Here is a 16103-nt window from a genome sequence, read left to right as displayed (position 1 = left end):
TATATGGCATGCTGGGGGTGTTCATGCTATCAAAGACAGCTCAGACTACCAGCATGATGAAATACATACTTTCAAAGGCACATACATACAGATGAGAGAAATACAAATCTACCTCACCTCTCACAGAATGACAGGAGTCTGTAAATGAGGTTGGGTTAAGCGGCACTATTCACAGTCTCTCATCCATGAAGTTTTTATTTTCATCTTTTCTTAATGGCACCATCTGCCTCATGCATGGCCTTCGTAGATTCGCTGTCTTATTTGCATTCACTCTCTAAAATGTAAACACACTTGCACAACTTTATGGTCGCATGTGTACATATATAGTATCTATATGCAAGGGGCATGTCCAAAAAAAAAAAAAAAAAAATGGTTCTTCACTTTTCTTATATTCTTTTTCAATGTACTTATCCCACTTGTTTGTGCTACACTGCAGCCATGTTTAATGCTCTCACAGATGTGTCCGGTGTGTATATGTGAGTGTGTTTTGTGGGCTTTTGCACTTGCCTAGCTCTGCATGCCTCTCTGTGCACAGACACTTACTAGTTTTCCCCTAATAACTTTCTTCCTCCCTATTTTTTTCCTTCTCTATGATGTGCTGTCTGGAAATAAGAAATCACGCAAGGTAATGAGACAAGTCCCAGTCACACCTTAGCCCATATTTCATTTGAGTCATTCACTACTGTATGTCCTCTCACCCCCATCTCTCCATGCAACAACGGCACAGAATAAAGGTACTTCTGCAGAGCTGCGGGCAGCTTTAAAGGTGCCAGTTCTGTAGAAAAACTTTGCCATTTCATAAGCCCATACACACGCGCACACAGCACGGAAGTAGAGATGCTCTTAAAGAACACGGTTTGGCTTTCACCTCGGTCCATCTGCTGTGGGGGTGGAAGAGGGTGGGAAGGCAGGAATGAAGAAGGAAAGGAGGCAGTCCTCTTTGTGACGGCCATTGTTTTTAGCGACAAAGAAACGTCTTCATTAGTCTGGCGTAGGTGTGGATATCACGCCAGTGCCGTGTGGCTGTCGAAAGTGAGAGCGAAGGCAGAGGAGGCGAGCGAAGGGGAGGGAATACACCGTAGGAGAAGGTGGGGTGTAAAGCCAAGCCAAGCTGTTCTTTTGTCATCTGCTCTCACTTCTTTTTCCAAACAGGAACAATCCTCCATAATACCATAAAGTCGCTTACTCTTTCACCCACTTGCTCGCCCATAACAACACAAACAGCACTCACTGAGCATCACAGAGTAAGATTCACTTCATGGAACCAGCTGTTCTTCTTCACCAGATGCATATTATTACCTGTTTGAGACAAAACAGAACATGATGCACCATTTCATTGCATGAAATCTCACTTTAGTGTCATAGAAAAGTAACTTTACATTGGTATTACATTGGGCACCACATTATAAAGGTGTTACATTTCAAACAACATCAAAAACCACAAGTCCAGGGGAACAGGTTCATTTTGCATCTTTGACTTTTACCTGCAGAATAAGTGAGTGTTGCAGAACAGTGAGGCCTACATAAAGAGCCTGAGGTGGCTGCCCTGCAGTTGGTGACAACTTTTGGCTAAGCTTAGAGGCACCAGCCACAGCTGGGTCCAGCAGGTTTGGCCAAGGTCCCTGCCCTGTCTCTGTTGGAAGCGGCTCAAGGTGCAGTGACACAGCCCCAGGCCTCAGCCAAGCACCGCTGCCTCCTGCACTCCAAATCCCATCCTAAATAAAAGCCGAGCCAGTGCCAGCTTGCCTGCACAAAGCCTGTTTATTTGGCCCCTTCCATCATTTTTCCAGCAATTAACTCCACTTTACCCCTCTGGCAATTACTGCCCTACATAAAATAAAGATCATTAATTCCTTCCTTCTGAAGTGTGCCGGCTCTTCCATGCAAAAGAAGGAAGCAGCACCTTGCTAATGCAAAGCAATTGTCCCAAAGGTTTGGTGGAAAGAATCGAATTTCATAGCACTCTGCCACGCAAATGAATTTCAATTAATGTGTCTCCACACTCAACTGTTTGAAAGGTCGCTGCTTATAATCAGCCATTCATTAGAGATGTCTGCAAAGAACCATCCGTATCTCAAGTCCAGCCTGCTCGTGATTTCCCTTTGTAGTCTCTTTTTATGTCTCACAGATAGAGGATAATTGACCACTCTCTCTGAGAGACATAGAAATCAATTATGTTGTAATGTGTCAAGTGTATTGACATGGAAGGAAGGCGAGGAGGTGCAGTTTAAGCGTCTGCCAACTACCATATGGATAATTTTTAATGGCACAATATATATGACTGTGACATGTCTGCAAATGCGGTATATTAATCTCACTCTTTATATCTGGACTTAAAGGATACAACTTATTTCATGCTCCCTGGACACAAACACATAACTCCACTCACTAAAGTAAAACCATAAAACACTATGTCCCGGATAGAAAACCCCTGAGAGAAATTGAAGAAACAGATGGGGTACAGGAAAGTTTAAATTTGGCGATTTTAAAGATACGTCTGGAGATTTTCTCAAGTTTTGCACGGCTCTAGCTCACCAGCTGAAACCTCTGTGTCCTGTCTCATCAGAACCTGCACGTAGATCTTAACCTGAAAGAGTCTCTCTTTGTCGGTGGAGCTCCCGATTACAGCCGGCTGGCAAGAGTCGCTGCTCTCACAGATGGCTTCAAGGGAACAATCCAAAAGGTAAATGTTTACAAGCCGCTATTTCTTAAAGGAGTATTGTGTCATTGCTCTGCTTGTGGATTCTACTGATGTATGATGTATAATATGTTATTATAATGACTCTGGGTCCTCTTGCCCCCAGACATACAGTAGCAAAGTCAAACGATGAGTTATTAGCTGTCCAGCTGTCATACTACAGACCCCCATATTTGTAATTTTCCATCCTAAGCTCACACTATGACGGGCAGTGGCTCTGCTCATTTGGATTAGCATGTACTAATAATAGAATGCACATTTTGAAGTCCCTCCATTCCACTTTTCTCAGATCTTTCCCTGACAGCCTTCCAGTTTTTTTTTTTCCTCCACTCTCCAGCAAAAAGCTCATCTCTGATTGCCAAAAATAACCCAGTAGAACAAAGGCAGGATGTTACTGTTTGCACAAACTTGTCATCAGTTCTCCTCTGCAAACTTTCCCTTGACAGTTTCGAGCAAATCAAAAGCTAAATGTGGCATTTGTCTTACTTGGCCTGTAGGGAATAGTTAATTATGAGGAAGATGCGCTGCATTCTCAGTTTGATGTGCTGTTTAACGTGTGTGTTGTATAAACAACTCATTTCGAAGGCATTTTCCTGTGTAGTGTTGGTGTGGAGCTCGTGTTTACGTGAAGAATCAACAGTATCACTGTACACATTTTCTTGTCCTTTGGTGATGATGTGATTATTTTGTTTAATGATAATTTATCAGAAAACATAAAGCCCTATAACTTGATGCTTTCTTCTGGACAGGAACCATGAGCGTTAACAAATGATAATCTTCAAGTGTTTTGCTAAAGAGCTTAACATTAAATCAGATAAATTTGACAACAAAAGCAACAAAACAGAAGTAAGAGATTTAAAAGTAAGATAAGACTCATAAAGGTAACCCTGTAAAGAAAGGTATGAAACAATACAAGAGTATCACATAAACACAGGGCTCTGAAAATTGTTTTTAAGAATTGATTTGTAAGATTACACTGTGTGTCAGCCAAAGTGTGCGGGCGGTTTGGTCCAAAATTGTCTGTGCTAGTTCCTATATGAGATTTTGTGTCTGACCTGCACCAGTAGTGACCAGTAGTGTTAACATTACTGGAGTATGTAGTATATTATATGTGCATTATATATAATACTTCAGTGATGTAGTATTACACTTCCATTACCTTGGGGAACTCACAAGAGACACATTTTCAAAAGAATAGTCAAAATCAAAGCAGCAGAGGCCAAGATATCCTTGTTTTTGGTCCGAGTTATAGGGTCAAACTGCAAAGGTTTTGGAGTCTGTATCTCCAATAATGAACTAGTAGCATTTATTTGTTGGACCATCCAATGACATCATCAGGGTTGAGGCTGAGTACAGTAGTAGCAAATGTGACTACTAAGCTCATCTTTACTATGTGCAAAATTAGTGGAGTGCCCCATTAAACCTCTGTTTCCTGCTCCCAGATCATTCTGATGGGTACGCCCATCCTCAGAGAGGAGAATGCCCAGCGTTCCAGCAACGTTGCCATGTTCCAAGAACATCCGTGTTCCCAGGAGCCCTGCCACAATGGCGGGCGCTGCAACCCCCAGCTGGACACCTACGAGTGCGTTTGCCTCAGCGGTTTCTCAGGGGGACACTGTCAGAACGGTGAGTATCCGTGGCCATCGCTGGCATCTTCATTATTTATCCTTTCTTTATTCTTCTGCCCGTCAATGAGCCACATAAGATAGTAAGACATACCACAAATACATTTATATCGATCAATATGATTGGCATAAGTGTAACCCCATGGCTAACAACACATGCTGGCTTGAGATGTAATTGTACAAATTGTTCTTCTTCCTCGTCCAACATTTGTTTGGTTGTATTCTAAAAGGATAAATGGCAGTGCTTTCAAAGCATAATGTGAGTGGGACTGAAATCAGCCATGGTTTATGTAGCACAGTTTGTTCTCAGCTTGCTTCTATGGAAGGTGAACCCTTCATCTCATTTTTTTCTGTCGAAAAAGACCTTCGCCTCCACTGTGTTCTCTCTAGGCAAGGTAATAATGTTGTTATAAGACTTGTCATGTCTCCTTTATGTCAGTATTGTTATGTATTGATTTCAAACTAAAGCGGCAATTATGAAAATGATGAAAGGTATCAATTGAATATTCATGAAATGCTCTTTTGAAGAGTTGCGTATCCCTTTCATCATCTTCATGTCACTCTGCCAGACATATATTCACACTGGCCCGATCTGTCTTACATACTCAGTCACTGCCTTCGCCATTAACCTTGTGCGTGTGGCCGGCTGTCCCTTTTACATTAATTAAAACTACAAACGCACCAACAGTCCCCCCCCCCCCCGCCCGCCCCATTTGCTCACACTCCATTGCCTTCAGCTCTGATAACTGAAGCCTCCGTCTTATTGATTGGTGTGATCTCATCCTGTGAACAATCCTTCCTCCTCCCACCCTCTCCTTCACAGCCATTTACGAGAAGTCTGCCGGGGAGACCGAGGCCATCGCCTTTGATGGGCGGACGTTCATCGAGTACCACAATGCTGTTACAAAGAGGTAAGGAAGAGGACAAGGAGAACATCCACATCTATTCAGTTTCATCCAACATCTCCATTGTTACAGCTATTAGCCAAATAACCCCTCCGTCTATCCATCTCTTCTCTTGATAAGCCATGATGACAGTGTTGATGATATCATCAGTGCGAGGGCTTCAGGGTGAACTAGGCACTTGGCTAAGAGCTCTTCCACTCTTTCCATGGCAGTCCTGCTCCGCTTTTGACAGGATTTCACTAATTAGCGAGAACTTTAACAATCACAGTATTGCCCTGAGCGCACTCAGTTCGCTCTGTGGTCCACTGCTTAGCGCACACTGACACTGGACAATAAGTACACATGCATGATTTAACTTATGATCCCATTTTGAATCTGTGTATGACTGTTCTCCATGTAGCTAGCATCTGAAGACACATCGCCTGCAATTTTTAACACCCTGTTAAGGGAAAAAGCTGATGACGTCGGTGTAGCATGGTTTCTGGAGCGGGTGTTCAAAAAAAAAATCCAAGAAATGCTGTCCCTTTAGGCATCTGATGAGACATTTTTACTCCCGCCATCTAGAAGGTTGGCAAGAGTGCACCTCCAGGTTGGCATAAACAAAAATGTTTACGTGATGAACCTGAAAAGACATCAAGCATACGGCTCTATATCTCCGTCTCACAGCTCTTCACACAAACATTCAGATGTGTGAAAACCGGGCCACAGCCTGCAGATCATCACACTCCCATGGAGACGCACGACTCACACTCACTCAAAAACAACTGGCTGGATCTGTGTGTCTTTATGTGTATCTTTGCTGTCGAGCTGAGCGTTCCAGGTGCTTTGTCGTTTGTTCTGTCCTTCAGTCTGACCTCCCTTGTCATTGTCAACATTGTGTCTTGTCTCATATAAATGTCCTTCACTGTCTTTCCTTTTCACTCAAGCCAACTGACCAATGAGATCCCAGAGTAAGTAGACTTTATGACTGGGTGTTTGCCCAGCTTCAAATCCAGCCCGACTAACAACAACGAAAAAGGTCATTTTCGATAGTTAACCCAACCGAAGAGATTAAAGTACATTCAGTTTCCTGTCTTGATTTTGTTCACACAAAAACCATCTTTGCTGTAAAAGTCAGATTTTCATTCAAGCTCCATATCCATAATTTAATTTGACAGATTCCATTATTTCCAACAGCAGTGTCATTAGGTCCTTTCTTTTTTTCCCAGTGCAAAGGGAAGCATGAATGTGTGCATGTTAAGCATTGTGCTCAACCCCCAGAGAAAATGAATTGCTGTACTAAGAATGTGCAATATTTTATGCATGGTTGTAACTCGTTCATAAACAAAATGAATTGCCATGCACTTTACACTGAATGGCATTATCTGTTATGTGGGAAATGAATGAGACCCCTTGAAAACTGCAAGAGGACTAAATACTAAATACCCCTTAACCTAGTTTCTGGTGCCTGTAGAGTTTCCGGATGGGAAAGCCCTGTGTCATGACTTAGTTATTAAGGGTTTTTCTTCCTGCTCATTAGCTCGGTAAGTAACCTCTTTTAAAAAATCCCACAAAGCGGCGAAGCAGAATTAATCTCAAATTAAGCTGACTGGATTCAGCCCAGAGTTCCAATCCATGCCAGGGCTTCTGTCATTTCGTTTTTGCCAGATATCTAAATGTAATTGTGAATAATTACGGAGTTGGCCATACCGAGAGGCAGTGACATGTTAATCACAGATTTGTCTCCCTTTGTAGATTAGACCTCCAATTGAGATCTCTCTGCAGTGTGTAGCCATGGGCATCAATCTCACTTAGCAGGAGGGGACAGTGGTCCTTGGAGCCACACTGTCAAAAGTTTAATGGATGTCACATTTACTAAGAGCCTCAATGAGCCTGAATCTAAGCAAACCAGAGCCCGGGTGCTGCACTCTGAAGGCGTGCCGATCAATTCAGCATGATTTGATTTTGTAAAGGAAATGAATAAATTTCTCCAGAGGCCATTAAGTGCTGGGTGAGGCCAAAATGTCAAATGCTCACCTTGGGTTAATGCTTCTGTTACTATTTACAGCACCCTTTGATCGCTCATCTCGTTCTGCCCATCTGAAAGCTCAGGTCGATTTTGCTCAAGCCCCATTATTTCAGTGACAAATCATATCTAGCCATGACTCTCAACTGATATGGCGCTTGACCCCATTTTTTGACAATTGCCCAATTTTTCTCATTCACCGCTTTCATCTCTGACAGAAGGTAATTGCTGCTGCACTGTGGCGTTCAACCCCATAAATATAAAGTAGTTGTCCAATAATTGGACGCTGACTTAAAGTAGCCTTTGTGCTAGTGCGGACACTGACTATGAATGTACTTAATCTTGATGCTCATGTTTAAAAAATGCTTGATCCCAGGGCATTTTGGCACATTAGTCATCCATCTTGATCCTAGCGATTCCCTTGAGAGCCTCCTTTTATGGTTGCGGTGTGATCAAGGCTAAGTTGCACACTTCCTATGATCACACAACAGTAGTTATCGACTGTTGACATGGTCGATATTGTAGTAGAGCAGATAAGTTATGCTTTTTGCAGCTCTAGGTCTAAGCTAGACCTCTGTGAGTCACCCAGTGGGCTCACAACATCCCTCCTTCCTTCTTTCCTTCTGGCCTCCTGCGCTTAAACTGCATGCCGTTGACTTTCTCCCCTGCTCCCTTAAGTCCCGAGTCTGTGGAGAACCCATCTGACCAGAGGTGAGTCTCTCGAAGCTTTTTAGACATTGGTGCCGTCCACTCGCCTCTTGCCTCCTCATCCGCCCCTTCTCTCCAGACAACCCCTCCCCGACCTCTCACAGGGCTAAATCTTCCTCCACAGAGACAACATTGTTTCCATTATTGGGATAGAGTTACCAATATGAATCACAAAGAGCCTCTGCGTACGCTTCAATTAATTCTGATGTTCAGAGCTCTGATAACGGCACAGAGTCAGCCAGAGCTGCAGCCTCTTTGCAGTAGCTGTCCTCCCTGATGGATTTTCATTATTTTAACCACTACTGCCACCTAGAGTCGAAGTGGAGGATAACACTCTTGAGAAGCTCACTCAGAATTTGAATACATATAAGAGGTAGATAAAACCCCTCCATTTACAAAAAAAGACTCAGCAACACAACAGAAATCTATGAAGTCAGTGGTGTATATGAGAGTTAGAACGCTGTGCGCCGGCGTTGTTTTATTCATGATATATTCAGCACTTTTAATAACCTTGACCTTATCACTGACAAGCCGCTCCGATGGAGATTTATTGGTCCCTGTAAGCTCTTTGAGGGTTTGCCAAGAGAGGGTTCACTGAGCTGTATTTGTGATTTTTTTTTCTCTCTCTATGGAGAAAAAAAAAAATGATACTCTTAAATCATACTCTTTTTTTTTTTGCTGTTTACCTCAGCAGATTCAGTTAATCAAGGGGGTCAAAGTTTCCAACCTAAGCATGTTTCTGAAGGAGAAAATCAAGTTTGATTCTGGATTCTTTCCCCATTTCTGCTGAGGTGAAACAGCGTTATTGTTGGCCTGAGCTGTCAAAGTTGGCTTGCCTTAGTCAATGTACTCCAAAGTTAAATATCATCCCACCGCTTCTACACCTGATGTTCTTCTTATTCTTGCCCATCAATGAATAGAAAAAACACTGAGAAAATGAGAAAATACTTCTTACAGTGTAAGGAGAAGTTCCCTCCCATTTCCTGTCCTGTTTGTACTCCCATGAGCTTCTGTGTTTGCTATGCTGACTCCTTTGTCTTGTTGTCTTTGTCTAATCTTTGTCTCCAGTTCTGTGTTGCTGTTGTTTTTGTTGTTTTTTTTTGTAATCCATGTGTCATTGGTTCTTTGTTGTATGTGTCCTCACCCTGTCTTTGTCTTTGTGTTTAAATATCCTTGAAGAGGTTGAAAGTATATCAATTTGGCAGATGTGCTGGCAGTTGCACAGATGCTGATTGATGACGTGCACACACAATCGTACACACACACGCAGGCAAACTGAAGGTATGATTCTCTGGATGTCTACTGTATCTCTGCTGGGGACTCACAAAGAACAGAGGGACTTTGTTAGGGTGTTTTATGCAGGCACGAATGATGTGTGATGGTGTTTGTGTGATGCACACATACAGTAGAGGCACTTCACGGTGTGTATTTTCTCACACGGCGGTGACAGTGACGTACAGTGCCTCTTATGGATAGATGGAAGTCGCCTAGTCTCCGCATCCTAATCACCCCTGCAGCTGCAGTAGTCAAGAAACTGGAGATCAAACAGATGCCTAAACAACATGCACACATTCTCACTCACTCACACACACACACGCACACACAGACATACACACACAGCAACACAGGAAGCCCTGAACAGCAATGCAGTTCAAGCTCAGTAGGATGTAGGAAAGCTAATAGTAAAACAGCCCCCTGCTACTCTTAAACTCAGTCTGCATCCTGATTCTCCTCAAAAATCACTGTAGCTCTGTTAGTATGAGGCTGTAGAGCTCCAGCTACAAAGCTTTCTGATTACAAAGAACCACATGTCACGCTTGAATCATGGGTGATGTACCTTGAGACAACAGTAGAGGTCCCTTGCTTCACACATGCAACTACAAGATAAAACCACCTACTGAGCTGCGTCAGCTATGCCAGAGATTAGAACTCTTTTTGATGAATTTAATCAAAAGCTAACTAGTGTATTTTCTGTTCTCCTAGTGAGAAGGCTCTGCTGGTGAACAAATTTGAGCTGAGTATCCGGACGGAGGCAACTCAGGGCCTGGTGCTGTGGAGCGGGAAGGGTGTGGAGCGCTCAGACTACATCGCTCTGGCCATCGTGGACGGACACGTCCAGATGACGTACGACTTGGGCTCCAAGCCCGTGGTGCTGCGCTCCTCCGTGCGTGTCAACACCAACCGCTGGATACGCATCAAGGCCAGCAGGTAAGATGGGAGATGGCAGGTAGTCGGGGATCAGGAGTGAAAGCTTTTACAGTTAGATCAGGATTATACTTAATCCATATTGTATTTGTGTTGCCGCAAACTGTGTGATCTCTTGCACGAATCCTCTGCTACACAGCGATCCCCTACACCGAGATGACTCTGATTAGTTTCAGATTAAGGTTATTTTCATGCCTGGTCATGCATGAGAATGACACACTGCGCATCAAATTGCTTAGATGCATTAATGAATGTTCAGGAAGGAAGAACATGTGCTAACATCTAAACACATATTGGCATATTATAGGAAATGTACACAGGAAATAAATAAATGACTAAAATAAATTCATGAGAACATGTATGTGCATACATTATACTAATTGCATACACTGATTCTATTTAAAGACATTATGGTTGTGGACATACATGCTAGGGGAACATGGGGTGAAAATTAGCTGCTGTGCTCCTATTAACCCCCCACAGTCAGTATGCGGGGCAACTTTATTTATATAGGCACCCTTTAAACACATGGGCAATTCTAAGTGTTGTACATACAATAAGGCAAATGCATTGAAAAACAATTTTAAAAAAGAGAATAAAATGAGATTTAAAAATACAGTAGATAAAATAAAACAATAGGAATCGTTATAGTGCAGTATTCCAGTTCTTGTGAAATAATTTGTGCTAACAAATTAATTTAGCAATATGCACAGTATGAGCTGAAATATTGAAGGGCTTAAAAAGTAGAATCCAACACAGGAACTCTCTTTTCAAGACAGGTTGTCAAGCTCATGCTCTGATCATGTGAGTTGACTCTGTGCTCTAGTAGTGTATATTCCCATATTCTCAATCAAAATTACAGTTAATCAAATTACCACAAACCCGAAGCTGCACAGTAAACCTGGAGGTTTTGGGGCTCCTGGCACAGTTGCCCACTTTCCCCACTTGGTAATCCATCCCCTGTAGACATATCGTACATTTTTGTGCACAAACATATACCCACAGTATGTGTGCACACTCACAGCACTTTACTAGCACCTGTGCAATCTAATGCAATCCAATACAACAGCTTTGTCATAAATTCTACTTTTACGAAGCTTATATACTTTTACAAAGGATAGTCAGTTTTGTTGACACTGTCAGAAAGGTGATAATTCCACTTTATGTTTATTATTGAGGTCGTAGTGGGTGGTGGTTTTGTACAGGACTGCATTATATTGAAAAGTGTTCCAAATATTTTGTCCAGCCTATTAACATACATGAGGGGGGGGCAAAATATTAGGCAATTTAGGCAAAGCTGGATTGCATTAGATTGCACAGGTGTTCTTAATAAAGTGCTTGGTGATTGTATATACAGTAATAAATAACACTAGTTTTAATTTAGCACATGGGTAATCATTCCAGGTGTAGAAAGAAGCAGAGCGTGCAATAGGTTTTGCACACAGTGACGTCATATTAATGGATTCCTTCATTAGAAACAAATTAACTGCTTGAAAATGACTCATTTAACATCTTTCATGTGATCTCAGCCTTAGTGCTGCTGAACATTTACTTTCAACATGGCTGTGAATGGGGGATAATTAGATTGGTTTCATCATGTAAGGCAAGAAAAATCGATCCTAGAAAAGCCGCTACATCCATTTCAAACAGGGATTTGGCCAAATTCATCCAGGGCTTACAGGGAGACCCCATGAGTAGCTGTGAGACGACATAATTTTAGATGCTGATGATGGTGTGAATCTCAGCATGCGGCGTACAGCTCACATTGTTACATAGCTATCTGTGTTTGCGGCTTGCCTTTAATGACACTCTCTCTGTTGGAAACCTTCTTTGCTGGGTTCAAATTAGCCCCCTCGTCACAATTCTTAAGTGTGTGCTAATACTTAGCGCGGAGCCACCTAAAATGAATGAGGCTCTCTAACAAACATCTGTTAGCTGGTAGACAGACACATTTAGGACGCTGCTTGGCAAAGGCAGTTATGTGAGTGCTTAGTGTGCTGGCAAGTAGAGCAATGGAGTCTTGATGCTTCAGATTAAATGAAACTGCAATTTACAGCTATTCAGTGTGACATGCATGCATCAGACTGACTCGCAACCGCACGTCTCTCTTTTTCTTTCTCCTCCTCAGAGCACTCAGAGACGGCTCTCTACAGGTTGGCAACGAGGCAGCGGTAACAGGGTCATCGCCTTTGGCAGCAACACAGCTGGACACAGACGGAGCGCTCTGGTTGGGTAGGTGCCCACGCGTGTTTAAAAAAAAAAAAAAAAAAAGATTCATCATTCAGACTTGAAAACGTGCCTACAAATGCTATACATCAAGCCAGGGGAATACTTGTAATTCTGTAGTACTTTTTCATCTTTGTCACTGGTAGAAGACTGCCAAAAATGAGCAATGAACTCATTGGCATTGCAGAGGATAAGCAAAGTCCCTGGCAGGGGAAAATGATTGCAGTTTGTCCAAAAAAATGTCTAAGCCTATTCAGGTATTGAGTGTAGCAATGAAAGGCTATCTGACTAACTCAAAAGTTGTCTGCTCTCTTGAATTGAAAATAACCAAAGTCTGCCTGTTATCTACCTTGAGTTCAATTTGGTCTGAACTTGGCTCAGAGAAATCGTTTTCGAAAGAACACACACGGCACAACAGGATTGAACATTCTGAGGAAATAACATTGAAGACAGGGCGCCGAAATAAAGTCAGACTCTTATTTAAAATGCACAGCGTAAGGCGCCGAAGAGGAAGGTTTGAGAAGGGAAGCAGCCTGAGTGACATTTAGGAGACACGCTGTATGTAAAGGTGCGTTCATGCACTCAGGTACAAACACACACGTACACACAGGGAAGCAGTGCTGTGGAACAGGTGCTGAGCGAGCCCTGCAGCAAGAATACATAATCCTCACACAGGCCTCCCATTGAGAGCCCTTCTCCTTTTTAAATCCCCTTTTCACTGTTCATCATTAATTCATCTGTAACTCGCATGAAATTAGCCCTGTCGATCCCCGATTCGGAGGCGCACAATCCGATTAAAGGGGGCAGGGACAGGGGATGTAAAGAGCTCGACAGGGATATGAACTCTCAGCCCAAAAGATTAAAAAAAAAATGGAAAACAGAGAAGAGAAGGAGACGGGGAACGAGAAGGGAAAAGGAGTCAGACTAACATGGAGCAAAGAAAGAAAGACAATGCAAGAGGAGTCTGACAGTGTGGATAACAGGGTGAGAAGGAGAAAAAGAGCAGGGATGGCAGCCAGGTAAAACATCAAAAACAAGGGTCAGCCTTTCTCCCGGTGACAGCAGATCTGATGAAATACTGAATAAAGACGTTTCACACCGACATATTGAGAAAGAGACTAGTGACTACTTTGGCTTTGCTGGCTCAAAAGAGTAGCTCAAAACAGCATCAAAGGGGAAAAGGAGCCAACCACACACCCAGCAATTAGGTCATCAATTTTCCAAAAAAGGACATTAAGAGACTTAATTAAAAAAATTTAAAAAAAGAAATAGGTTTGGATGATTTGAAATAGAAAAAAATGAAAGTGAGAATGAAGTAAGGCAAAATAGAAAGTACAAGGGGCTGAAAGATTTGCTTTGAAGTGTAAATCCATGATATTTTTATATTAATAAATGTCTGTTTTTATACTTTCTGTCAAAAACATATTAGCGAGCCAACTTCCATCCACTTAACATACGCTTTTAAAAGGTCACTTTGCCAAATAAGACATATTTTCTCATTTACCTTTTGGTATCTCACCATGCGGCCTTGGCCTCCACCTCACCACAATGGAGACACATTGGAGTCATGTTGGGTGAACTGGCCCTTTAACCTTTCTGAAGCAGCTGCAGGTTATTTGACAGGAAATTATTCATTTTATGTCCTTGGTTTGTTTGGAGTAGAGGAAGAAGAAGCAGCAGAGTTCACAGCACAGCAATGAGCGTTCAGCACTAAAGATGGAAACAAATTAAAAATAATAAGGATGTCAGGTATTCATAATTTTACACTCTGTCACCACTTTTCATTTATAACACATTTATGAGCTCTTTATGCACCGTGTCAAATTAAAAGAACCTTTTCTCTTGTCTATCTTAGCTTAGTTTTTTTTTGTGGTTGCCATGCTGAAGTCTTCTCCCTTTGATCATGGTGTCATCCTGTCATATCCATCAGCTGGTGTCATCATACCAAATATCAAAGGCTATAATGCAACCTGACAAAACCAAAGAACTGCTTTAGTACCAGAAATAAAATGTTTCTCCCGAAGTATTTCAGGTACAGCTTTTTGATAGCATTTACAAGGTCTAATCTATTCTGAAATCCAAACCCTTATCCTGGTGTGTGATCTTTAAAGGGCCACTCTGCTGATTTTACACATGAAGGCCAGTTTACTAGTCACAGGTTGTATAATGTCCTTGTGGCTCTGTCACTTCTGATAAAAAATAATCCTGATGATGTCATTAGGGCCAGCTGCAATTGGTTACATTATATGAAATTTAGGAACCAGCATTTGAAACATACAGCATGTCATGACCTGGTTCAAGTAGCCACAACAAAAGGGAGACACATCAGTGTTAAGTTTTCACAAAAAGAATTTATTTTATTAAATCAAATTAAAGAGTTAACTAAATATTTACACTATGAAGTGTAGAAATCATGGTATCAGTAGTATATGTGATGTATGAGTGGAGAATAGTGTAAAGTGCATGAAAGCAAAGCAAAGAACTAAAGCAGCATAACCAAAACAAATGGGCACCTGTGGGAGAGAGCTGAACTGCAGCAGCAGCAGCAGCAGAGAGGCGGCGATTCAGAGAAAGAGAGACAGAGAGAGAGAGAGAGAGAGAGAGAGAGAGCTGCACTGTAGTCCGGCTTAAATAACCTGGGAACACACCGGGGCCTTCAGGTGTTCCAGGTTACACTAATGATCCACCTGCAGGGTGAACAGAGATAGGTGAACAGCACAGCAACACAAGATGACACAGCAGGGGTCATTACATCCATCACTGGAACAGCCCTTTAAAGCATTCAGGACTGGCTGCCACTTTTGCCTTTACAGGGCTGAAGAGTTTAGCTTGCTGGAGTAATTATCCCTTAGAAATTCTTCCTTAATTAGAGTGTTTATGTACAGCACTGGTGCTCTTTGATCATTTTATTAACCTCTGCCTCCGTCTCCCCTCAGGTGGTCTGGAGGAGCTGGCCGTGGCCCGTCGGTTGCCCAAGGCCTACAGCACCGGTTTTGTCGGCTGCGTCAAGGATGTCGTCGTGGACGGCGTGGAGCTCCACCTGGTGGAAGACGCCTTAAACAGCCCCAAAATATTACACTGTTCCGCCGCAAAATAACCCGGCAGAGACAACATGTTGAGAGAAATGGAGAAAAAAAAAAAAACAAGATACCCTCCCACCCGCTCCCTCCATAGCGCCCATGTCTCCTGCTGTAATTATTTTCTATTTTTGTATACTTTTCATCGCTTTTTATATGGAAAGAAAATGAATATGTTGTTTTAATTTTTGTTTTATATATTTTGTTCTTTTTTTTTTTTTTTTTTAATCTGCACCTCCGTTCACAGAACATACTTCTTTTTTTCTTTACTGCCCTGGCCCTTCATCTTTTTCAAAAAGCAGGCATCTCTGTGAAAAAGAGATATTTTATTCTTGTCCGTTTTGTTGTTTTAAAACAAACAAACAAAAAAAAAGCCTGCTCCTTTTCTGCGCTCATTACTTGAACACTGGTGGACCTCGCTGATGATCTCTGGTTATTGCCTTGTCTTGGTGCCATATCTATCGTCCACATTCCCCCAAGCATGGCCTTTTACATCCATGAATATATAAACAAACATTCCCCCATGAGAGCTGGACACAGTGTACGCTGTAACCGGTGCGTGCAGCGCTTTGATGCTGCAGCCAGCTGGCGTCTACAGTAAAGGAACTCTGCATTCAGCCCCGGTAGCCCGCTGTATTTTCCTAATGGGACTTT

The 16103-nt window shown here is 42.3% G+C and overlaps 1 protein-coding gene across 4 annotated transcripts in view; it reads left to right on the top strand.

The window, feature by feature from the left end:
* agrn (agrin) overlaps positions 1-15493 on the top strand; it is a 256145-nt gene extending 240652 nt beyond the window's left edge. For 2 of the 4 annotated variants that reach the window (XM_044351205.1, XM_044351207.1), the window contains 7 exons: positions 614-625; positions 2567-2683; positions 4141-4324; positions 5147-5234; positions 9925-10149; positions 12275-12378; positions 15309-15493. In XM_044351205.1, the coding sequence (XP_044207140.1) occupies positions 614-625; positions 2567-2683; positions 4141-4324; positions 5147-5234; positions 9925-10149; positions 12275-12378; positions 15309-15469 (891 nt within the window). In that variant the 3' untranslated portion in view covers positions 15470-15493. The remainder of the gene's footprint in view (positions 1-613; positions 626-2566; positions 2684-4140; positions 4325-5146; positions 5235-9924; positions 10150-12274; positions 12379-15308) is intronic. The other 2 variants (XM_044351206.1, XM_044351208.1) reach the window with 1 other exon arrangement.
* The last annotated feature ends 610 nt before the right edge of the window (positions 15494-16103 follow it).

This window comes from Thunnus albacares, chromosome 5 (assembly GCF_914725855.1).
Source record: "Thunnus albacares chromosome 5, fThuAlb1.1, whole genome shotgun sequence".
In the NCBI taxonomy this organism is placed as follows: Eukaryota; Metazoa; Chordata; class Actinopteri; order Scombriformes; family Scombridae; genus Thunnus; species Thunnus albacares.
This window is presented reverse-complemented; position numbering and strand designations above follow the sequence as displayed.